The sequence below is a fragment of the Dasypus novemcinctus genome, chromosome 21 (genome assembly GCF_030445035.2).
Source record: "Dasypus novemcinctus isolate mDasNov1 chromosome 21, mDasNov1.1.hap2, whole genome shotgun sequence".
Classification (NCBI taxonomy): Eukaryota; Metazoa; Chordata; class Mammalia; order Cingulata; family Dasypodidae; genus Dasypus; species Dasypus novemcinctus.
In genome coordinates, this window is record NC_080693.1 from 70,154,020 (window position 1) to 70,180,046 (window position 26,027).

Consider the following 26,027-nt stretch of genomic DNA (forward strand, 5'->3'; position numbering starts at 1 on the left):
TTGAGCTCACCTTTTCTGAAAAGTCCTCTATGACATTCTGGCACTATCAAGAAAACTATCAAAGTGGCCTGCCTCTTGGTTTTTGAAGTGGCACATATTTAGCCCTTCAGGTGCCTGTCCTCTTGTCAAACTTCCAATTGGTTTGAGCCTGTTATTCTCTAAGTATCCTTTTCATATCCCCTTGGTGTTGGTGACATGGAAAACATGACTTGGAGAAGTGTCAGGTGGGAGAGACAAGCAGTTCTTAACGTTTTCTGGGTGGGTCTGTTTCCCTTCTGAGAATCTGCTAAAGCACCCAGAAAAACAACCAGAAAGGTTGGTTTAAGGATCAGGGGAAGTAAGCTCGGAGATGCCTTCTTCCTGCCTCCTGGAAAACAACCTCAAATAGCCAGGTTTTTGGGTGACTTAGGACAATATGCATGCCGGCACATTTGCTGCATATGAGCAGCATCCTGGTTGTGTGCAATGAGAACTAGCAAATGCTGAATCTCTTCTAAAAGTCTCCATTTAGACAGACCCAGAAAGTTGCATTTGCTTTCAAAGGTGCAGATGTGGGAAAATTGAAAAAAGAAAAAATCGAAGCACATAGCCTACAGGATCATGCCTTTTAAAACATGGCTCTGGGGAGTGGGTGAAGCTCAGTGGATGAGCACCTGTTTCCCACGTACAAGGTCCTGGGTTCAATCCCCGGTACCTCCTTAAAAAACTGTGGCTCAGAAAGAGCTAAGAATCTTTTTTTATTTTTTTAACAAATCAATTTTATTGATACATATTAATAAAGCATACAATTCATCCAGAGCGTACAATCAATGGTATAAGAATTTTAACAAGATTCAGTCTTTGCTCATTCAGCCCAATGCGTGCTTTTATTTTAAATTTGATGCCTTCTGCAAAGACGAGGGAGGGATTTGGTAGAACAGTGACAGGAGAGCACCAAAATGTAATCAGGTTCCACTCAGAACAAATTCAATGTGACTAAGGAAAAGGCCAAAGAGGAGGCATTTCATTAGATGATCGACCAGAAAATCAGATCTAACCTAAGTCACCAACTGGACATGGTCATTTCTATTTATAGCTAAGGATTCTAGTCATCTGATGATTGATTCTGTGAATGCAGAAGATTTGTGTGGATGAAACAATAGTTCTGAGGATCTGTGAAAGGTGGTTCATCCATCATAGGCTAAAGCAAAGCTTGTCTTCACTTACCGGAAACAATCAGAACCCAAACCATGAAAAAAAAAAAAAACCACCCCAGAATAATCCCAATTAGGATAAACAGGGAACCTATGCTCCTGCCCTTGAATTCTTGCAGAATCTGTATGTTTTTGGTAATGCTTGTTTTATGTGTTCTCTGAATCAAAGGACTACTTTCACTGGCATGATGCTTTAGATAACTTTGATCTTGAAGTTTGGAATACAGAAGGATTGGCTCGAACCCTACTATTGAGAATTATGGAGCACTGCATATCAAGCATGCAAGCATGCACCTACTGAGGTCCTATTTAGTCCATAATACTCTGATTGTTTTAGACCAAGCTTAACAATTATATTCTTCTTCACTGTGGTCTGTGGACAGTGTTTTTTTCAATACAGGAAGCAGAGGCCCTGCCTCTGCTGTTTTATCCTTCTAGCAATTGAAGCCAGGTGGACTGAAAGTCCAAGTCAACATGTTATGAAGTTGTTCTACAAGTTATTTGGGGGAAAATGACTTACCATACCACTCATCAACCCACGCAAAAGCCTGTCTATGCCCAATCAGCAGAATGTCTCGGACCACCTAAAAAGTAAAAGAAGGAGGTTGAAATAATATCATGGTGGACTAAAACCATCTGGAAAATAGAGTGGGCCAATTCTGGGAATCCTAGTGCTCCAAATTTCTCAATCCCTGTCGTCTCCATGTGTGAGGAGAGGTATAGGCTGCCGTAAGCAGCTATGGTACTTGCTCACCCTTAGCCTTTTCCATAGCGTGCAAATACTTGCTATAAATTAATCTCTTCATCTTACTTGAGAGTCAAGCTGAGGATGCATGCAAACTAATGACAACTATTTGGCAGTCACACAACAGTGGAATTAATTTCTGGGCTAATTACCTTGCAACTTTTTCATTTATCTTTAACTAAAACAGCTTTTACTTCTCATTTGCTGAAAGGTGTGTCCCATGGATGCCAGAAGGTCATAAATGTGGGAACTCAAGAACGTGCTTTTCTGGGCAGCAAACCACTTCTAAGCAAAGAACACTTAGCACTGATGAAACATCCTAAAAATTGGGTAAAATTTTAAATGAAATAGGTGTAGGTACAAGATAAAATCATTAAATATCCTTCTAGGCTTGACTTTCATGGAATAGAAGGGAAAAAATGTTTAGTCAACTATTACTTGAAAGAGATGAAGTGATATAAGAGACCTGAACTAGAATAGAACATAATGGAAATGATAAGCTTGACTGGAGACAAAACAGAATGAAATTGTTTCTTATGGCAACATATAATGGCAATAGAAGACTAAGAAAATAATTGATAGTTGTGCGTGTGTGTAATACTATTCACATACTTTTATTTCATGGTATTCTTTTTTGTCCTGTATAAATATGAATTTTTATGTTTCTTGGATACTCATAGTCTCCCTCCAACATTCCTTTCTTCCTGCCAAACAAATCCAGCAAATGGGAAAAACCTCTTGTGGAAGGTTCAAGATGTTTCAATAAATGAAACATTTTAATTCAGTGAATTTGCAGAAATGAGGGAAGCATTTATAATGAAGTGTTTATTACTCCAGATCTCTGGATATCTAGTGAGGCTTTTATGATTTGAAAAGAGGAAACATATGTAATGAAATGAGAAACAACACACAGTAATACACACTTGAGTGCTGAGTGTGTCAAATTCACGGAAATCAAAAGAACAGCATCGAGGCATCAGTAAATAGACCCTATTACATTAAGCACAACACAGCTGTCTGCTGGAAACAAGAATTCAATAATGTGCTAATGGCTCGCTTTCGAGCATTTTTTTCTCTTAGCTGTGAAGAAATTCTTAAAAAACAAAGGTGTTCAGAAGAAGGCAGCCCAGCACTTTACACGCTTGCAAACGCTGGCCTCAGGTACTCAGCAGCGATGTATGTGCCAGAACAGGTGTGTTTTTAGGGCTGTGGTAACACTTATATTTGGAAATGGGCAATGGGAATACCTATGACTGGAGTGTAATTCTTACAGGTATTTCAAAGATAATGGAATGTCAAAATTTATCAAAGTTATCTGTGAGAAAAGAAGCTCAAGCCCTGGACAATCTTTATATACTTTGTGAGAAGAAATAATAAAATGCACTATGGGAGTGGCCCTAATAAGCAAAGATCATTTTGGATTAAAAGGTGAAAAAAAAAAAAGAAAAGATGTGGGCGAGTCAAGGAAGACACAGCCTTAGATAGACACAGTGCTGAAGCTGGAAAATATTTATTCTGGGAGGCCAGACTGTCTTCCTGCTTAATGACTAGGACAGAGCAGGAAAACAGAAGTTCTCAGAATTTATTTCTACAGGTCTCACTCTGTTCCTTCTAGCTGAGCAGAAGGAGTTGTAGAACTCTGCAGAAGAATGGCACATTTCCCTGATCAAGAAAACACCAAGGCTCTCAAATTTGTTCCGGAGTCTCAGCTATTACCATGAGCCCCAGCGATGAGGAGCCAAGAGTTGGGCATTCCATGATGCAAATTCAAGATCCATATACTTTACTGTCCCCAAACCCAGTAGACAAATCTATCCAGTAACAAAAAGCTCAGTGCCCCTAACAGAATTTCAGAAAGGCCCTCTTTATCAGTTTTTATGTGGAAAAATAAACAGATATCCAGCCTATGTGGAATGGAGAGACAGCTTGGGTAGAATATATTTTTATGAAAATGGGAGGAGCAGTTAGTTGTTGAACACTGCATTTCCCATTTTCTCCCAGGAGGATGAAAGCCAGGTTAGAAACCCCTGAAAGTAGGTTCCCTAAGTAGGTTCCTGTCACAAAATTTATATGTTTTGCTGAAGAAGGTATTATGATTGGAAGATGTGTTTTGAGGCTGTGGATAATTCTTTGGTAGCAGAGTTATTAAATGAGCAGAAATGCTGAGGGGTACCATCTAATGGGACTATCAAAATTTCTTGTTCTGTCTTTTGGGGCACCTTTACCTTAGGTGCCTGCATTTGCAGGATCTTTTGAGTGAGGATTATCCTTGGGGACTGTGCACCCAGATAAGCCCTCTTGTCTCTTCCCAAGTACCTCTGTCTGGAGCGATATTAGCCTAATTGCAAAGTGAAAAGCATGGTCCAAAAGCTCCGTTTCTTAAATAAACTCACCCAAGAACCACAGAGGCCACAGAATGAAGAGATGAGGTGTAAAACATCTATTAGTGGAAGAATACCACACTGTGTATAAAATGCATTATCATCAAAAAAGTATTTTTTGAGATGCAGTTACCTAGTGTTAGCTCATCATATTTGCATTTATTGTGCATCAACTTAACTATAAGGACAGTCACTTTGTCTAAGATCCAGGAACTGACATTTGTTCACTTACCTTGTGTACAAATTGTTCCACTCTGGTCTGAAGCCCCCAGACCTCGAATTTCACAGTCACCAATTTGTAGGAGCACATGATGGGCTGATGATTCTCTCTCCAGCCTTCCTGTAACTGTCCTCGTCCTGTTTTCTCTGACTTGAAGTGTTTAGGATCCTAGAAAAAAATGTCAAGAGAAATGGGAACTTAAAAGTTCAGCCATCACTTATATGAAATATCCAGAAATGGCATATCCATGAAGGCATAAAAGTGGTTCCGGGAAGCAGATGTGGCTCAAGTGATTGAGCTCCTGCCTACCATATGGGAAGTCCGTGGTTTTGTTCCCAGTGCCTCCAAAAGAAGACAATGAGCTGGTATGAGGGGTATGGCAAGCTGATGTAACAAGAGACACAAGAAGAAAAACATAATAAGTAGATGTGATTCCCGTCTACCGTATAGGAGGTCCAGGGTTGGAGGCCCTGGGGGGCCTCTTCATGAAGGCAAGCTGGCCCATGTGGAGTGCTGGCCCATGCAGGGTACCACCCCATGTATGAAGCAGGAGTGCCAACCAACATGGAGAGTTGATGCAGCAATATGACACAACAAAAGACACAGAGGAGAGACAATAAGAGACTTAGTAAAACCAGGGAGCTGAGGTGGTGCAAGAGAATGGTCACCTCTCTCCCACTCCAGAAGTTATCAGGATCGGTTTCTGGAGCCACCTCATGAGCATACAAGCAGACACAGGAGAACACACAGCAAATGGACACAGAGAGCAGACAATGGAGGGAGGGGAGAAATAAATAAATCTTAAAAAAAAAAAAGCATAATGACACAACAAAGCAGGGAATGGAGGTGGCTCAAGTGATTAGGCGCCTCCTTCCCACATCAGAGGTCCTGGGTTAGGTTCCTGGTGCCTCCAAAAGAAACAAGGAAGATGAACAGGCACAGCAAGTGCAATGAGGGGATGGGGAGAAATAAACAAATAAATCTTAAAAAAAAAAAAAAAGGAGTTCCAAGGCTGGAGGCGGGAGTGGCAGCATGCTAATGGATACAGGGTTTTTTTTCGGGGTAATGAAAACATTCAGGAACTGGATGGTGGTGCACAATCTTCAGAACATACTAAAAACTGCTGACCTGTACACTTTCAAAGAGTGACTTTTTTTTATTTTTTATTTTATTGACTTTGTAATAATATTACATTAAAAATATATATGTGAGGTCCCATTCAACCCCACCCCCCCACCCCCCCTCTCCCCCCCCAGCAACACTCGTTCCCATCATCATGACACATCCATTGGATTTGGTAAGTACATCTTTGGGCACCTCTGCACCTCATAGTCAATGGTCCACATCATGGCCCATCAAAGAGTGACTTTTATGGTAGATAAATTATATCTCAATTTAAAAAAGGGATTATAATGTAAACAAGCAGTATAAAGGTAACTCATCTATTTAAATGGCAAAAAAAAATGATTTAAAGGTAGAATTTTTAAAAAAAGATTTATTTATTTATTTCCCTCCCCTTCCCCCAGCCCCAGTTGTCTGTTCTCTGTGTCCATTTGCTGTGTGTTCTTCTTTGTCCGCCTCTGTTGTCAGCGGCACGGGAATCTGTGTCTCTTTTTGTTGCATCATCTTATTGTGTCAGCTCTCCGTGTGTGCGGCGCCATTCCTGGGTAGGCTGCATTTTCTTTCGCACTGGGCGGCTCTCCTTGAACTCTGTGTTCCCTAACCTTCCTTCAGTGACCCTCCTCATTTGCATCTGTTGCAGGGAGGCCGTGTGCTTGGGTTGGGGAAAGAAAGGGACCAAAGTGGGACAAGTGCCTTACCAATGGAATACAAAGTCTGTTTTACGAATAGAAAAGAACAAAATTGACAAAAGGGATTTTCAGAAGAGGGGAAGGAAAAGGGGAGGCAATACATATTTCAAGGGAGTAAGAGCTTCTGTGAGGGGAGGGGCTAGTGATCTTGGTTGTGGGTAGCATTTTTGAATCTTTGGTATCAAATTGCCATGCTGAATTTCGATCACCTGAACCAACCCAGAAGGTGCCACTAAAATCTTACCCAGAGGCCTGGAGAGATTATGGTAATTTAAAAACATGAAAGAAGTTTAAGACAGTGCCTGGTCCATAGTGATAGCTCAACTCACTGATGTTAGCCATTATTGCATTTCCCAAGGCAGTCAGTGGAGTCCTTTAATGATGAAGTTTATTTCCTCAGACGAATCCTATAGTCTAGAGTAGAGCCAGAAATACCTTTCCAAAGCATTCTGGAATTGCAGGGAAAAGCAATGGACTAATTGCTGCCTGCCCTGTGCTCCTATACGGTATAAGGCCATTAGGAATGAAGAGAGAAGACCAATAAATCCAGAGATGCATCACCAGAGAGACAATGGTAGATAATTTCCAAAGATGGCTTCCGGGAAGCGGACTTGGCCCAGTGGTTAGGGCATCCGTCTACCACATGGGAGGTCCATGGTTCAAACCCCGGGCCTCTTTGACCCATGTGGAGCTGGCCCATGTGCAGTGCTGATGCGCACAAGGAGTGCCCTGCCACGCAGGGGCGTCCCCTGCGTAGGGGAGCCCCACGTGCAAGGAGTGCGCCCCGTAAGGAGAGCCGCCCAGCGCGAAAGAAAGTGCAGCCTGCCCAGGAATGGCGCCGCACACATGGAGAGCTGACGCGCAACAAGATGATGCAACAAAAAGAGACACAGATTCCCGTGCCGCTGACAACAACAGAAGTGGACAAAGAAACAAGTCGCAGCAAATAGACACAGAGAACAGAAAACCGGGGTGGGGGAGGGGAAGGGAAATAAATAAATAAATCTTTAAAAATAACAAAGATGGCTGCCATCAATTCCTTTCCTCACTGTGTTGGCATGCTGTTCTTTCTTCAAAAAGTAGAGTCTATTTTCCCTCCCCTTGAATCTGGATCAGCCTTGTGACTTGCTTTGACCAACAGAATAAGGCAGAAGAGACACTGTACTAGTTCAGAGGGGAAGCCAGAGGCTAGACATTGGAAGCCAGCCACAAAATAAAAAGTCTAGCCTGAATGGAGACCATCATGCTATGAGGAAACCCAAGCTAGCCAAGTGGAGAGGCCACATGAAGAGATGCTTGGTTAGGTCCTAGATGCTTCAGTCATCCCAGCTGAAAAGCCAGATGTGAGTGAAAAAGCCATCTTAAATATTTCCATGCAAGCATATACCATGAAGAACATAAGATCTGCCCAGCTAAGCTCAGCCAAGATGGCAGAATTATGAGAAACAATGCACTATTATTGCTTTAAGCTTCTAAACTCTGGGATGGGTTGTTACTTAGTAAGAGACAAAACAGTTGCATTAACTGGATCCCAAAAGATGAAGAGAGTGAATATTGCTTTGGCTTTTCATGGAATACACCAAAAGCTCATTCAAAGAGCCATATGCTGAAAGCTATAAAGAAGGAAATTTAAATAAAGAAATTTCTACCTGCCAAAAGCTCCTGTGAGTTAAAATATAGGAGCTAGAGTTAAAGGGGGAAAGCTCGTTTCTTTCCCCATTGCTCTTTGACTTTCTCACAAGACAGCAAATGATGAATAGCATTATCAGCGTGTAGACAACCACCACGAGCCTCAAAAGATATGAAGGCTGCCATGCTGTGGCCAACCAGAATATGGCGAGACAAATGCTCATCAACCTGAGTGAGGTTATCCTACTGGCAAGAACCCAGTGAAGGTGGCAGGCATCAGTGGCAGGGAAATGAAGTTAAAGCCAGCACCCTGGCCGGAGATGCCTTCACGCCCCTCTGATCCTGTACAGGGGGCCTGACCAAGAGGCCTGCAGATGGAGGCCCCTGGGCCAGTGGGCCACTCCCCACCCTGCCCTCCTTGGACACAAGTCCCTGCTTCATGGGACTGACCTAGGCCTCTTTCTTCACGGACAACCACTGAATCTGAACTGGGACCCAAAAGGAATCTCCACTTAAATTCCAGGTCCAGACTTCTCAAGAATGAAACCAGACACTGAAATCTTAAAATTGGAATGCTGGCTGACTGCATTCCCAAAGGAATTGAGAATTGTGGGGCCTCGCAGCAAAGCTCAGTTCAGAATAAGAGGAAAAGTACCAGCTGCGTGGTAAAACTACATGGATTCTTAAATCAACGTGTGGGTCTTGATGGCACCACAAAATTGTGCAATTATATTAGACTACTGAGAAATAGAGTTTGGGACAGAGGCTAGATGGGAATGAGAAGCACACTGTATTTTCAAGATTCAGAATAGAATTTTTAAACTGAAAGTGGCAATTTTGTTCCATGCCTTCAATTTTATAGATAAGGACACCGAGGCCTAAGAGAAATGAAATATTTTGCCTCAAACCACAGATACTTTGTGACAGAGCTGGGACTAGAATCCAGCCTCCCCTAATTCTAGCTCCATGTTCTTTCTACTACATTTACTTTTAATATTAAATAGTGACAGGGTGTATTCATTATAGCCAGCTGCCAAAAAAACAATTAACAATTGGGCTTTTTATGGCAACAGAGTCTTGAATTTTTGCAAGTGTGGTGGCATAATCTAGAGCCGCTGATTTCATTGAGTAAATCTCGTACATGGCCTATAATTAGAGATTCACTTTCAGAGCCGTGGAGGGAGGTAAGGGAGAAGGATTTACCAGAGGACTCCTTTAATCAAAATTCAAGATAAGAAATGAACATCCAGTTGAAAGCCTTTGAATGAAGATGAAGCACACACACATACATACAAAGAAAGAAAGTAAAGAAAGAAAAGAAACCACCATGTCTTATCTGAAATATCGAAATAGTCTTGTCATTAATTGGAAATTTTTCTGTATTTTCATGTTCCACTCCTCCATCTTCCTCCTCTTCCCTGTCCACTCCCTTACCCCTACTTTCCTAATACCTATCATTTTTCCTTTTTTTCCCAAATATTTATTTTATTTATTTCTCCACCCCCCCACCATTGTCTGCTCTCGTGTCCATTCACTGTGTGTTCTTCTCTGTCTGTTTGCATTCTCAGTGGCACCAGGAATCTGTATCTCTTTTTTGTTGCGCCATCTTACTGTGTCAGCTCTCCATGTGTGCGGCAACACTCCTGGGAAGGCTGCACTTTTTTTGCTTGGGGTGGCTCTCCTTGTGGGGCACACTCCTTGCATATGGGGCTCCCCTATGCGGGGGACACCCCTGTGTGGCATGGCACTTCTTGCATGCGGCAGCACTGCGTGTGGGCCAGCTCACCACATGGGCAACGAGGCCCTAGGTTCGAACCCTGGACCTCTTATATGGTAGGCAGACACTCTATCAGTTGAGTCACATGCTTCCCATACGTATCATCTTGAAATCACTTTCTCCAACTTTCATTTTACTTGAGTTTGTGAACTTAAGTATATAAATTGCCCTCTTCACATGAGTTGACCTTTGTTAAGGCCTTTTTATATTTCTGATTTGTATTTCTTAGCTTTGGCAGTATTTGGTCCTGATTAAATCTCTGCTATATGACTTATTCTTTATAAAAGAACTGGACTGTTTTACTTTTTTTTTTTTAAGATTTATTTTATTTATTTCTCTCCCCTACCCCCCCCCCCAATTGTCTGTTCTCCGTGCCCATTTGCTGCGTGTTCTTTTTTGTACGCTTCTGTTGCAGCGGCACGGGAATCTGTGTCTCTTTTTGTTGCATCATCTTGCTGCGTCAGTTCTCCGTGTGTGCAGCACCATTCTTGGGCAGGCTGCACTTTCTTTCACGCTGGGCGGCTCTCCTTACGGGGCGCACTCCTTGCGTGTGGGACTCCCCTTTGTGGGGGGCATCCCTGCGTGGCATGGCACTCCTTGCGCGCATCAGCACTGCACGTGGGCCAGCTGCACACACGTCAAGGAGGCCCGGGGTTTGAACTGCGGACCTCCCATGTGGTAGACAGACAGCCTATCCATTGGGCCAAGTCCGCTTCCCTCCTGTTTCACATTTTTAAACTTTGATTTCCAGGATTCCTTATTTTAAAACAAGCTCTATAAACCTCAGCCTTCCTCTTTAGGGAAGTGGATGTGGTTCAAGCAATTGGGCTCCCTCCTGCCACATGGGAGGTCTGTGGTTCGGTTCCTGATGCTGCCTAAAGAAGACAGCGAGCTGGAGCGATGGGCGGGTGCAGCAAGTTGACACAACAAGATGATGATGCAACAAGACACAAGAGGAAAAACATGATGAGATACACAACAAAGCAGGGAATGGAGGTGGCTTAAGCAATTAAGCACCTCCCACATCGGAGGTCCTGGGTTCAGTTCCTGGTGAGTCCAAAAGAAACAAAGATGAATGGACACAGAAAATGCAAATGAGGGGGTGGGGTGAAATAAATAAAATAAATCTAAAAAACAAAAACAAAAAACCCTTCATCATCAATGTTACAAAGCCTCTGGGCTTTTGTGAAAGTCAGTTCTAGGTCGGCCTATTATTCAATGTCATCAAGCTTAACTTTAGTGTGACCTAGAGATTGTGCATCTCAAAACCTTTGCTGGGTCCCAAGCCAGGGCACTCAGAAAATTCAGTTAAAGGTCCTTGGAGTGGGTTGGGTAGTGGGGCCTCAAAGAATCTTAACTCCTAACTCCTGGTACCTCTGAATGTATCAGTGAAAAAGCATCTTTGAGGATGTAATTAAGTTAAGGATCTTGAGATCATCTGGGATTAACCTGGTGAGCCCTAAATCCAATGACAGGTGTCCTTATAAGTGACAGAAAAGGAGAAGACATGAACACAGAGGGGAAGACCAAAGTCAGAGGCAGAGACTGGAGTTATGTAGCCCCAAAGAAAGGAACACGTGGAGCCATCAGAAGCCGGAAGAGGCAAGGAAGGTGTGATGGTTAAGTTCACTAGTCTATTTGGCCAGGTGATATTTTCAGTTGTTTGGTCAAGCAAGCGCAGGCCTGATTGTTACTGTGAGGATATTATGTGGATTTAAATAATCAGTAAGTTGATTGCATTATGGCTGATTACATCTACAATCAACTGCCTTCAACAATGAGAGAAATCTCATCCAATCAGGCCTTAAAGGAGAGAACTGATGATTTCTGTAGTCGGAAGGGAGAATTTCCATCTCTACTTGGGCCAGCCAACTTCTAACTGGGGAATTCGTCAAAAACTGTCATTGGAGCTCCTAGCTTGTGGCCTACCCATGGAATCTGTACTTGTCCATCTCCACAGTTTTGTGAACCAACTCCTATACTAAATCTCAAAATATTTACATTATATTTATGTTACATTATTATATTAATATATTATATATATATATATATATATATATATATATATATATCCTGTTAAGTTTTCCTGGAGAATGTTGACTAGTACAGTAGGATTCTCCCTTAGAGAGGAGAGCAGGGTCCTGACAATACTTTGATTTTGGACTTCTGGCCCTCAGCACTGGGAGAGAAACCACTGGGTTTCACAAGCAGAAAGAACAAGGTTAAATCCCCAGTGCTTCTGATCTAATAGGCCTAGGATAATGTCAGGGGATCCAGATTTTCAAAAGCCGTCCCTGTTATCCAGATGTACAGCTCAGGCTGAGAACCACTGTCAGAAGGTGCAGATATTATCTCCACGTTCCAGATGAGGAACCTGAGGCTGACAATCAGTACCTGTCCAACGTCTTCCAGGACTCAAGCTCAGGTCTGCCTGACTCCCAAGCTTGGGCTCAAACCCTCTACCATGTGGACAGGACGTTTTCATCTGACATTCTGGTATGATCTACTGGAGGAGAGCTTTGTTTCCTTGTCTGCAAACTGTTGCCAGGATTAAACTGGATATAAGCAAAGTCTCTGGTCCCGTGTGTGGCACACAGAAGGTGAATGATGCACAGAAGACATCCCAGAGCGATAAGAAATACACGATATGAAAACGTCCTAGCAATACTGTTATGCAATTTCCTCAAATCTCATTATGATCTTCAAAAAAAGGCAGCTGGAATATCCGAGGCATGTAGGATTAGTATAGTTGTACTATTCTCTAGTTAAGTGTATAAAGAAATGCTGATAAGTTCAAATAAAAATACCACTGCCCCCTATCATTAAGGTTTCCTTGTACCAGTGAAAGGTGGGATGGCAGTTCCATTTTCCGGAAGCTGTCACCTGTCAGTGTGCATTAAGCAGAGTGAGCCAAGCAATCCCAAGAGAAGGGTCTTGCTTGCTAGATGTTGTGGCTAGTTTCTGAACCAGTTCCCTTCCCTCTTCTTTTATGTCTTAGAGATAGGAACATCCTGGAGTTCCAAGGTGACAAAAGCAGAGAGCAAAGCAGATTGCCCTATTGTGGGTTATTCTTTTAAGGAAGCAGCGGCAGCTGGCCCCAGCCAAGCAGTGAGCTTCCCTGCCAGGGTGAATGCGTTGGGCAGCTGCCTCCCAATGGCAGAATGGGTCAGCCTCAGGGGCAGGCAGGCTCCTACCATCCAAGAGTTACTCAGAAGCTTTCCTTTCGATGAGTTTACAGCCACACAAAAACATGGCTATATTTTCCTTCCAGTAATCTGCCAAGCTAGGATGGGGGTCTTCTCCTTAAAATGGATCAACGGGTTGGAGAGACTTTCACAAGGCAAGTCGTCCAGATTCCCCCGGAACCCTTCTATCACCTACTTGCTTGGGTCATCGAGCGCTGAACCTCGTGATAGTTACAGCTGGAGCCGCCAGGCCATGCACAAGTTCTCGGAAAGCAATGTCTTTGCCTCGAGGGCCCAGCAGCTGGCTGGCTGGGAAAGCGGCAGGCTGTGAGTTCTTCTGGCTGGGGTTTCTAAATTCATCCATACTCCCCAGGCTCTGCAGATGGCAAATTGGACCCTTGTAGTTGCAGCCCATCTGTGTGGAGTGGTGAGCTGGCACCGGGAATGCTCCCAGCTGGCCACGCCTTCCCTGCGGGCACAGAAAGCTTCCCCTCCCAGGGGTCAGCCACACCTCCACTCCATCTTGCACTTGGGCAAGGCAGAGCGGAGGTGATGCCAAGGACGTCTTTATTCCTGCAGCCAGTATGACCCGTGTCCTGGGGTTCCTCCAATCAGGCTCGCACCTGGGAGGTGGAAGGAGCGACCCGTAGGAGATCTTGGTCGGGATGGAACGAAGCAAGTTTGTTGCAAATGTTCATGGAGATATAAAGTCTCCATGATTAATCATGCTTTCAATTCGAACCACAAAGGACAATAACCAACCGAGGCTTGCCCTGTTAATTGAAACTGGAAGTTTTTGATAAATGTTAAGTGAAAAAGGGCTGAGCAGTAACCCTAGCCAGGATTTGCTACTTTATGTAACTATAATGCACAGCCCTAAAATAGGAAAAAAGTAACAACACATATCACATGGTGGAATTTTCCCCCGAGTTCTGGAACTTTTCCTGAAGACCTTGAAGCATTGCAGATATTATTCTCATTCCCCTCCAAGGAATGACCATGTCAACCAGGTAAAATTTAGACCCAAATTCAGCACAGGATTTCTTGAACTAGACTTCTAAGAAGGGCTACGCATATAAGCCAAGGAGTTTTCAGACCACACATGAGACCTGACCTAAAACTTAACTTAAAAGGTCTAGGGCTACACATCAGCTTAAAGAAAAAAAGAAAAAAGAAAAAACAAAAAACTCTAAGTCAAATCGCGGCCAGAAGCAGCCCATTCCAGCTTTGTTTGCAGTTAATACCTAAAGTGCTATTTTTAAAGCGTTTGCTCTTGGCACTAGAACGTACCACAAACACTGAAAGATTTGTGCTATTCTTTGCAAAGTGACCCTTAAAGGAGCTTGACTCCCAAGGTGGGTCTGACGTGTACAAGAGCAGAGAAAAAGGTGTGATGGGACAGAGGAGTGTCTCGGTGTGTGTTCTACTGTGTCCTTCTCAATTCTAACTCAGTCTCCAGCCGAGGCCACCACTGTTGTTGCCTTTTAGGGGCCCAGCAGACTTTGGCAAAAGTGTCCAAAGAGGCCATCAGAAAAAAGTCAAGGAGGGCAGGAGGGAAAATAATCCGACTAGCTGGTTCTTCTGCAGTGCTTGCGGGCTGACCCTTCCCGTTCCTTCTCTCATTTGGTCGTCACGACAACCCTCTAAAGCCGGCACACTATTACCACCACTCTGTGGACTACCTGAGGGATGTCTCAGCTGTCCCCAGGCTCACTCTCTCGGGCTCAGTCCACAATCCTCCTCCTCCGCAAATCTCCAGACCGGCAGCCAGCACAAGTTCCACTACAAACTTGTGGGGACACTTCTCAGTGTCTGCCCATGCTCTCCTGGGATGGCAGCACTGCGGGTGGGCCTGTGGGTTCCCAGCTCAGCAAATAGCCCAGACTTTGTTGTTGTTGTTGTTGTTTTTTAGCAGACACTGGATTTCTGCGATGGATTCCCCTGGAGCACTCCCTTCACATGGCTTCAAGTCAGGCAAGCAGCTCCCTCTCCTGAGAGCTCTCTTCCCCACAGTAGGGGTGGGGAGGAAATGGGTGACCAGAGCAGTAGCTGGTGGGTGGTGGAGGGCCAGCTGGGCCACTGCCTGGTAGGTCTTGAGGAGTCCCTGGACTCAGGAACTCCATGGAATGTGGAGTCATTAACTCCTCTTGGTCCCCAGCTTTGGGCTTGGTTCTTCATTCCAGAGCAACTAGAGATGGCTCCTCAGCATCCTGTTATATGACACTGTATTAGTCAGCCAAAGGGGTGCTGATGCAGAATGCCAGAAATCGGTTGGTTTTTTTAAAGGGTATTTATTTGGGGCAGCAGCTTACAGACACCAGGCCATAAGGCATAAGTTACTTCCCTCACCAAAGTCCATTTTCACGTGTTGGAGCAAGATGGTTGCTGACGGCTGCGAGGGTTCAGGCTTTCTGGGCTCCTCCCTTCCAGGGTCTTGCTTCTCTCTGGGTTCAAGTTTCCTTCCTTCCCAGGGCTTGCTTCTTCCTTTGCTCAGGGTTTCTCTCTTCCTGGGGCTTGCTTCTATTTCCTCTGTGAGCTTACTTCCCGGGGCTCCAGCTTAAGGTTTCAGCATCAAACTCCAACATCAAAAAACCCCCGCATCAAAAGCTCCAACTCTGTCTTTTGCCATGCTTTTTTATCTGTGAGTCCCCACCCACAAAGGGCTGGGTACTTGATGCCCGAATGACGTGGCCCAATCAAATCCCTAATCATAACTCAATCACGCCAGGTAACAGAAGAGATTACAAACATAATCCAGTACCTATATTTGGAATTCATAACCATATCAAACCGCTACAGACACCAACCCATTTCTTTTGGTCTTTAAGTTTTTACGATCACCTCTATTCAAAACCAGTAAGGTCATTCAAGGGCAGACTAGAGGATGCTACCTTACCAGGTGTGATTGTTAAATGACAGGCCTCCAGCTCTCCTAAGAACAAGTGTGCCAAGTTCTTCCTCTAAAGGAAGCCAGGTTAGGTCCGGGGTTGATTTGCAGCCTTTGAACTGGACTCTGCATCATGAGATTGTCCCTTCCTTCTCTGATTTAGCTGTGCTGTTTGGACACAGCCTACAAAGAAGCATGGTCTCAGTGCATATTGAGGATATATAATTTGGCCATTCCTGGTTCAAGTTTTTTATTAAATCAAAAGGTGATCATAGCCTGACAAATACCCTGATGAGTTGCAACATGGTAACAGTGATCAGGGCTGGATTAACTGTCCCTAATTCTACTTACTCCTCATGTACTGTCTCATTTTGGGAAACTTGGAACTCCAACTTGTTGCATAGAAAGTATGATAGAGCTGGTCCATAAGCCCCTCTGTCTGTAATTTGAAGACAATAAAGGTTTTCCCTTTTTTTTTTTTTAAAGATTTATTTATTTATTTAATTCCCCCCCCCCCCCCCCCCCCCCCCCCCGTTTGTCTGTTCTTGGTGTCTATTTGCTGCGTCTTGTTTCTTTGTCCGCTTCTGTTGTCGTCAGCGGCACGGGAAGTGTGGGCGGCGCCATTCCTGGGCAGGCTGCTCTTTCTTTTCACGCTGGGCGGCTCTCCTCACGGGCGCACTCCTTGCGCGTGGGGCTCCCCCATGCGGGGGACACCCCTGCGTGGCGTGGCACTCCTTGCGCGCATCAGCGCTGCGCATGGCCAGCTCCACACGGGTCAAGGAGGCCGGGGTTTGAACCGCCGACCTCCCATATGGTAGACGGACGCCCTAAACCACTGGGCCAAAGTCCGTTTCCCAGGGTTTTCCATTTTAAAACTGGATTAGATTTCAAACTTTTTTTTTTTTAACCCTTAGAACAGATTTTGTTTACCTAAATATAATCTTACTTGGAATCCCATACGTATAGCAGGTAAAAGTAATGAGTGGGTTCCTTGGACTAATATTCCATTTTTTTTTTTTTTAAAGATGTATTTTATGTATTTCTCTCCCCTTCCCCCATCCCCTGCTCCAGTTGTCTATTGTCTGTGTCCATTTTGTTACGTGTTCTTCTTTTTGTCCGCTTCTATTGTTGTCAGCGGCACGGGAATCTGTGTTTCTTTTTGTTGCGTCAACTCTCCATGTGTGTGGCGCCATTCCTGGGCAGGCTGAACTTTTCTTTTGCTCTGGGTGGCTCTCCTTATGGGGCACACTTCTTTTTTTTTTTTAAAGATTTATTTATTTATTTAATTTCCCCCCCCTCCCCTGGTTGTCTGTTCTTGGTGTCTATTTGCTGCGTCTTGTTTCTTTGTCCGCTTCTGTTGTCGTCAGCGGCACGGAAGTGTGGGCGGCGCCATTCCTGGGCAGGCTGCTCTTTCTTTTCACGCTGGGCGGCTCTCCTCACGGGGCGCACCTCCTTGCGCGTGGGGCGCGTGGGGCTCCCGCACGCGGGGGACACCCTTGCGTGGCACGGCACTCCTTGCGCGCCATCAGCACTGCGCATGGCCAGCTCCACACCGGTCAAGGAGGCCCGGGGTTTGAACCGCGGACCTCCCATGTGGTAGACGGACGCCCTAACCACTGGGCCAAAGTCCGTTTCCCATGGGGCACACTTCTTGGGCATGGGGCTCCCCTACGCGAAGACACCCCTGCCTGGCATGGCACTCCTTGCACTCATCAGCACTGCACGTGGGCCAGCTCCACACAGGTCAAGGAGGCCCAGGGTTTGAACCGCGGACCTCCCATGTGGTAGGTGGATGCTCTATCCATTGGGCCAAGTCTGCTTCCCAATATTTTATTGTTTATATCACGCAGGAACACGTCTGTGGGGTTCTAGGATCTGTGGAGCACAACTGAGGGGGATGCTTAAAAGGCTTTGGAATGGGAAACCTCTGGGTTTGAATTTCTGTTCTAGCAACTACTAGCTGTGCGAACCTGGAGAAGCTATTTAACCCCAAGACTGTCGTAGGGATGATAACATTGAAAAAAAGAATGTTCCCCAAACGGGTCTGTGGATATATTCTTTGGAAGCATGATCTCTCTCTCTCTCACTCACACACACGTTTAATTTTCCTTTTAAAATGTAGGAGAGCCAGTTTTTGTTTATTTCAATTATTTTCTAGAATGTTCTTTAAGGAAGAAATTTCTCCAAAAAAGATGGGGAATGGTGTTCTATCAGCTCATGAAATCTAAGGTGGGTAACTCAGGACCTGGAAAGATCCTTCCTACTGCTTCATCTGCTGCTTTAGTTTCCTAAAACTGCCATAAACAAAGTCCCACTAATGCAGTGGGTTAGAACAACAGAAATGCATTCTCTCACATTTCTGGAGGTCAGAAGCCTGAAATCAAGGAGTGGGCAGGGCCGTGCTCTTGCTGACGGCTGAAGGAAGAATCTTTCCTTGCCTCTTCCTACTTTCTGGTGATGGCTGGCAAGCCCCAGCATCCCTAGGTTTGTGGTTGTATCACTCCCACCTCTAACTCCATTGTCACATAGTCCTCTTCTCTCTTTATTTCTGTGTATCTTCTCTTCTTCTTCTAAGGACACCACACATCCCTGGATTTAGGGCTGGATTTAGTCTGACCTTATCGTAACTAGGTTATGGCTGCAAAGAGCCTACTTCCAAATAAGGTCACACTTACAGGTTGGGCGTAGATATGAATTTTGGGGGGACATATTCAACCTAGTACACCAGCCTTTCTCCAAGATCCCTCATTTGCATGGACAGTGAGATGTGGGATTAGCAGGATACACTTCAGGAGGAAACCATCTCTTAGAGTGGTTTTCAAAGACAGACAATCATTGTCTCTAATTCCTGCTTTACCCGAAGGAGCCAGGTTGGTGTCTGGGAAGCACAATCTTTGGGGTCAGAGATTCTGAAATTTGAGTCCTGGCTTCCTGGGACTTGCATAACACCTAGACTCTGTAAGCCTCCATTTCCTTACCCATAAAATGGAGATAACCTCTATTATATCAGATTACCAGGCTTAATGCTATAACTACAGCAAGGGCATTAATTTTTCTTAAAAGTGAGTTCCTGTTCCTCCAAAGCCAGGTTTAGCAATTCTTTGTGAAATCTATTCAAACTTCTAAGGCCAGAGTTAATGACCTAGTAGTTGTATGTCTTTTTCTGGGCCCCTAAACAATAAAAGATGAAGACAAGCAACTTAATAGCACCTATTCTTTCCTGGATATTTTTGGAGCTGAGCTGAACAGTTGTACTTGGGAGTCTGAATAAACAGAAGAGGAGCAGAGTCACGGGGTCAGGCCTTCCTTTTCAAGGGGAAAAGTACTACTTCACCTTTGCCGCGTTGTACTTGTAATTCTCAGGGTGCTAGAGATGGAAAGGACTTGACAAGATTTAGCCAGAAGACCTGCTGAAGACTGACTAGGGTGGTTGACTGGAGGAAATAAACTTGGGTGAGGGTCTTTCTGAAGCCAAACTCCCAACTCAGAAGCAGCTTGGGGGGAAAGTGCCTTAAGGCATTTGTATTCATTTCCTAGGGCTACTGTAAGAAATTACCACAAACATTGTAGCTTAAAACAAAATTTATTCCCTCACAGGGTTCAGAAGCTGCAAGTCCAAAATTAAGATGCTGGTCTGAAGGCTCTAGGGGAGGGTCCTCCCTGGCCCCTTTCTGCTTCCAGTGGCTCCAGATGTTCCTTCGCTTGTGGCAGTGTCACTGTAATCTCTGCCTCTGTCTTCACAGCGCCTTCTCTCTGAGTCTCTGCGTGTCCTTTTCTGTCTCTTAAAGGACACTCTCATTGGATTTAGGACCTACGCTAATCCACTATGATCTCATCTCAGTCCTTAGCTTAATTGCATCTGCGGAGACCTTCTTTCCAAATAAGGTCACATTCTGAGGTTCTGGTGTGCATGAATTTTGGAGGGACGCTATTTAACCCACTGCATACATATTATAATTAATGATATTCGCTGGCAACGAAGAACTTGACCTGGCTTCACAATGGTTCCAGATTTGCAACAGGTGGAATGAAATCGAAAGGCATTTACCCCTCCCTCAGTAGGAGAATGAGCAGTCTTCCAGGCTTATGTTGCTATTTCTTCTTCCCCCTTGCCCCCAAAAAAGTAATAAAATGGTTTAAAGACTTGAATGCAGTAAATGGAGCCTTTCAGGCAGACTTGCCCACCTTGAATGGATTACAGATGCGCTAAGATCCTGCTCCCCTCTGCCCTTGGGGTAACCAGATGGGGCCTCCTGAACGCAGGGGCAGTCGCCTGTGGCCAAGAACTGCCCCCTGTGAAAAGGATTGGGAAACTCTGCTCTGAGGCCATGTTCCCAAAGCTGGTCCAGCCTCAGAAACACCCGGGAGACTTGTACGCAGATTCTTGGGTTCCATCCTAGTGAGTCTGGATCGGTAGGTCTAAAGTGGGGTACAGGTATATGCATTTTTAAAAGCTCTTTTCATGATTCTGACTTGATTTGGGAATGCTGCTCCAAGGGCTAAGAAGTTCTGGTGCATTAATTAATAAGACTAAAAATAGGGGAAGCAGATGTGGCTCAACAGATAGAGTGTACACCTACCATATAGGAGGTCCAAGGGTTCGATACCCAGGGCCTCCTGGCTCGTGTGGTGAGCTGGCCCATGTGCAGTGCTGCTGTGTGCAAGGAGTGCCGGCTCATGCAGGGATGCCCCCGTGTAAGAGTGCCCCCTGAGCAAGGAGTGGCCTCTGCGCAGGGAGAGCTCCCCATGCAAAACTGCAGCCCACCCAGGAGTCACACACATGGAGGGCTGACACAGCAAGATGACGCAACAAAAAGAGACACAGATCCCCAGTGCCACCTGATGAGAATACAAGTGGACACAGAAGAACACACAGCGATTGAACACAGAGAGCAGACAATGGGGGAAAAAATAAATGAATCTTAAAAAAAAAAAAAGACTAAAAATGGAAGGGGCAGATGCAATTGGTTCAAGCCCTGAGTGACTTGTGGACTTAATACCTGTTTTCTTTTTCCTTTTTAAAGATTATTTATTTATTTAGTTAGTTAGTTAGTATTTCTCCCCCCTCCCTCCACTGTCTGCTCTCTGTGTCCATTTGCTGTGTGTTCTGTGTCTGCTTGTATTTTCATTAGGTGGCTCCAGAAACTGATCCTGGGACCTTCCGGAATGGGAAAAAGGTGATCACTCCCTTGAGCTACCTCAGCACCCTGGTCGGCTGCATCTCTTATCATCTCTCCTCTGTGTCTCCTTTTGTTGCTTCATCTTGCTGCGCCAGCTCGCTGTGTGGGCCGGCAGCACTCTGTGTGGGGCCAGCACTCACGTGGGCCAGCTTGCCCTCACCAGGACGCCCTGGGTATTGAACCCTGGACCTCCTATATGGTAGATGGGAGCCCAATTGCTTAAGCCACATCTGCTTCCCCATCTTCTTTAACATACCAAGCAAAGGTTCTCCATGAGATAGAATTACAAGAAGAGCTTGGTTGCATCTGCTCAGCCCTGGCTAAAAGCCTTGGGTCATGAGCCCTTTGGCTTCTGCTTCCTTCCTTTAAAGTCTAAAATACACCTGGCAAGAAGGCTGACTGCAGGCAGTGATTGAATGCCAAAACTGCCTCGGGTACTCTGGGACTGCCGTGCCACAGATGGCCCAAACTTGGCACCACACATAGGAAGTGTAACTTCTAAGTTTTGTAGAGGTGAAGTATTCAAGACACAGGCAATTCTAAATTCATGTTAAACAATAACCATACACCTTAAAAAAAAAAGCTCAGAAGTACAAGTGGCTTTAGAGTCTGCAGGATCGCACTGTGCCTGTAAGGATTCCGTGATCCTGAGAGCTGGAGCAATCTGAATCATCCCTCTGCTCCTTCTTGCCACTCATTCTGACAAATGAAATCCAACACCAAACAAGCTCCCATGTCACCACTCACAGCAGCCACTTTCCAAAGCCACGTAATTTCCACTGAGCAACTGCTCCTGCAACCCATCGGCAGATCCTAATGACAGAGTTGAATCAGGGAGAAGGGAACATTTATTAAATGCTTACTATGTGCCAGGGACTGCGCTAGTCATTTTACATGCCTTGCCTTGCCTTTCTTTTCCTGTCATTTTACATCATCTCATCTCATCTCTCCACCCATTTGTTCTTTTGAAGGAAGGAAGGGATTTAAAATATAGTAGGTGGTGATGAAGTGCTATGGCTGTGATCACCTGGGCCCAGCGCCAGGACCCTTCCTCACTTTAGGGTTTGAGTCATCTAGACATGGAAATCAGGGACTGAGAATCCTGATCTGCTATCTTTTGCACAGATCCCTCCACAATAAGCCCAATCACTTCACCCTTGCAGGGATGTTTTGCTTGGATGAATTCTGCTCTCTTTGGTCTGTTCCTCTTGGGACACAGAACCATTTCCCCAAGAGCTCTTTCTATTTGATTCCATGACCCACCACCTTAACCAGCAACTCCATACCTGGCAGATACTCAGAATCTCTGCTTTGGATCTTGCATTTACGAATTCATCATTTGCCTTGATTTCATTTGACCTACTTGGATTCACCACCAAATCCAATTGGTAAGATTGGCGACTGCTGTTCTCGGCACTAAGTTCTGGGGGACCTCATTCACGCAATTGTTGTGGTAATTTAACTATTTTTCCTCGAAAAAATAAAAACCAAAAAACATCCTTTCTCTAGGATGGCAGTGAATGCCACAGCTTTCCTAGCACTCCCAATTAAAATCGGCTTTGCTAGCATCACTGCGGTAGCTCCGTACTATTAGACTAAACGAGCAGCAGTGGCTTTGAAAATCAGAACTAGGCATGGTACGTCAGCTAGACTTGGTGACCCAGGTTTCTTTTATTCAGAAGGAATGAGATCCAAAAGAGAATACCTGTTTGCCTCCTAGGAAATGAATTGCCAATTATTTGCCTAAAAATGATGTAACCAAGGTGGTTGAGGTCTGACTCAACTGTTTAATGTTCTTCTCTTTCCAAACATGGTTGTCAAGAGGGCTGAAGGCACTTTGTTCAGGGAAGGGGGTGGGAAAGAGAAAGAGGAGAAGGCTGATGGAATTGGAAGGTGCCTCCCTCTTGGCATCCAGGAGCCTGCCTTCATCAAACCGAAGACAGGGCCACAAAGGGAGTCCCTTCCCACCGCTGCTGGTGGCCCCTGCTGGGAAAGCCCTCTGCTATCTGCAGAGTAAAGTCCAGATTCCATTCCGTGATGGCGTTCGAGGCTCTCCCCCTCTCCTGCAGCCAAAAAGTCTCTCACTGAAACTTTTTTTTTCAACAAAACTGCAGTTTAATTTCAGAAAAAAGTGTTAAAATATATTTATATGTCAATTTCTCACCTGCACTTAATGTGTAGTATACACAAAATGATGTTTTCTATCGAAGCTATTTATGAAATGTACATTTTAATTTAAATGCTCAGTATATACTGCACTTAATCTGCAAGTTGCATTTATTAAATGTTAAAATCTGCAATGTAACAAAATGTTTTCTGTATACGAAATTCAAAACAATATTTTAAAACAACAAAAGATGTCTCACTTCATTTTTTTCTCCCCGCAATTCATGTACAGAACACTAGCTCAACTCCGCCATATACCACTGGAATTCCCTGTCTTTGCCATCGCCTCCCCTGCCACTTAATACACTGCCTATTCAGTTTCACTCAGTTTCGAAGTTCAGCTTGCTCCCATTCAACAGTGGGTTTCAGAGAGTGATTTAGTACAGCTTTTGGGTAGGGGCAGGTTAGCTCTTCCTAGCAAGATTTAAACCCACGTACTCATTGACCCAACAATTTCACTACTAGAATTTTTTTTTTTTACAGAAACATTAGGGCCACATCCAAAAATGTCATTTGAGGATCTTTCTGGCCGTACTGTAATAGCAAAAGAATGGAAACACCTGTTAACTGCCCATCACCAGCAACTGATTAAAAATATGACATAACCATATAGTGGAATACTCTATAGCCATTAAAAAGACAGCTACAGAGATGTGTGCTGCCCCAGAAAGATGCCAAGCTTACATTGCTTAGTGAAAAACACACGCAGCAATGCAGTGTGCCCAGTGTGAGCTTATTTTCAGGAAATAATATTATTTATGCAATGTTTAAGTACAAACCTTATAAACACCAACTTGTACCACTGCAATCTTTGCATTCGGGGATCACAGGAGATATCCTCTTTCAAAGTTACATTGCATATTTAAAGCATATTTGAATTTTTTACAAGGATCATGTATGACTTTGTGAGCAGACCGAACAATAAAGACAAACGTTTTTAAAAGGGTCCAGGTCAAATTCCACCTCTCCTCTAAAGCCGGCCCGAACCTCTTCGGTTTACGGAGCTCCCCCCACCCACCTTGGAATTCCCTGGTGGTTCTGGTGTGTAAGATTCTTGGCGGAGTAAGTCACACACAGCTGTGTGAATGCATTTCTCCTTTGTCTCACGCTGTACTATAACTTCGCCTTTTGTATTTTTATACTTTAACCTCCCAACCAGATCATGAGTTTTTTGGAGGTGAGGGGTGGCTTGCTTTTCATTGCCTCTCAAGGCCTTGTACTGTGCCCTCAAAAAGGACAAGCTCCTGAAGGTCAGAGGGAGGGCAGTTTCCCTCCCGCCTTGCCTGCCTCGCCTTCCCAGAATATTGGCTTTCGGGCCAGGCTGATAGAGCCCCATCCCTATATAGAAGCTGCTCAAAGTCCCTAAGGCTGGCACTGCGCCTTGGAACCTTTGTCTTTCCGCTGCAGTGGGCCTTATTAGATGCTTGGGATGTCCTGCAACTTGAAAAGGGGATGGGGAGGGGTGGGGGGAGAGGGGAGAGAAAAGGAAAGGCGGTTTCCCAGGAGATCGCGCAGACTCTCCCTGCACAGCCAGGTCTGTAATGTCACTGCAGGTGCCACGCTGCTCTTTCCTTGGGAAATGCCATCAACGTCTTCGCTGGGCCCTTGGGGAAGCAGGTGAGAGAACCTGCCCTGAATGATTTTCTGCTTCTCCCCCTGGTTTTCCTATGAGCTCCTGTAAAACCACCACCACCACCCAGACGCTGCAGAGGCAAGACAGGGCGCAGGGCGCTGCGGTGCAGCCGCTGGCGATGGCTCCACAGTTTCTCCTTTGCAGGCTGCTTGCTCCCCTGTTTTAGAGGCTGTTACTAGGGAGCACTTTGGCAGCACTTCTCCCATGCCAATGGTGCAGCCAGTCCTCTTACTATCCAACGCCCCGGTAGGTTGGAACCCATCACAAAACAGCTGCGCTACTCTCAGAAAGAAACAGATGGACTGAGGGAAGAGGGGAAGAATGACAATAACAACCCAACGACGAACTGAACTCGACAACAGACCACAGCATGTGGCAGCTGTGTTAAATCCAGCCATTCAGAGATAGTTGAAAATCTTTACCATCCTCAACCGCCAAGATGTAAACCAAAATGGAAATAATTTTAATTTAAGAGAGCCGAGCGATTTGGATGAAGCACTTTGTACCAAAGGCTCCAGCCAAGTACGACAATATTTACTCATGTCGCTTCTCTGTTCCCTTTTTGGGGGCCCTTGTACTTATCAAGAGCATTTAATCTCTCACCCTTTGACAGTTATTGGGAAAGTTAGATGTATTTCTCTTGGTTCTGTTCTCTCCTCAATAGAGAAGGCAGATATTTAAATGGGCCTGACCAGTGAACTGACTGCAGAGGTTCTGGGGGTTGAGTCCCCCAATTCAAGGGGGAGGATCTAAATTAAATTCTGCCGAAAAACTCCCCCTGCACTTTCATAATTTCAATTATACCACATGATGGTGGGGGGAGAAGGTCAGTGTATCTAGGACAGCCCATGGTACTCTTCTTTATTGCTACCCGAGTTCAAAACACTGACCATCTCCCCAATTTCAATTTCTTTAAAATGAAGAGGAGAGGGATTTCCTTTATCTGTAACAAGATGGTCAAGTTCAAAGGACAATAGAGAGTAAGCCCTCTGAGGGCTGACATGATCTTGTCTTTGTAGCCTCAGTGCCTAGCCTGGAGCCTGGCACACAGTAGGCACTGAAGAAATACTAGCTAGAGAAATGATTACTGAGTCTTGCAACTAGTAGGCTGCACTAGGTTTCCTTTCCTTGAACTGGTCTACAGCAGGGTGTCTCCACCTGGCCTATTGGCATTTTGGGCTAATCGGTCTCTGTGGAGAGGGGCATTATAGGGTGTTTAG

At 44.9% G+C, this 26,027-nt stretch overlaps 1 protein-coding gene across 1 annotated transcript in view; it reads right to left on the bottom strand.

The window, feature by feature from the left end:
• The window catches only part of PITPNC1 (phosphatidylinositol transfer protein cytoplasmic 1), a 291,166-nt gene that overhangs the window by 17,295 nt on the left and 247,844 nt on the right, over nt 1-26,027 (bottom strand). Inside the window, exons 7-8 of the mRNA XM_004450043.5 lie at nt 4,552-4,707; nt 1,714-1,777 (exon numbers count right to left, since the gene is read on the bottom strand). Coding sequence (XP_004450100.1) covers nt 1,714-1,777; nt 4,552-4,707 — 220 coding nt within the window. The remainder of the gene's footprint in view (nt 1-1,713; nt 1,778-4,551; nt 4,708-26,027) is intronic.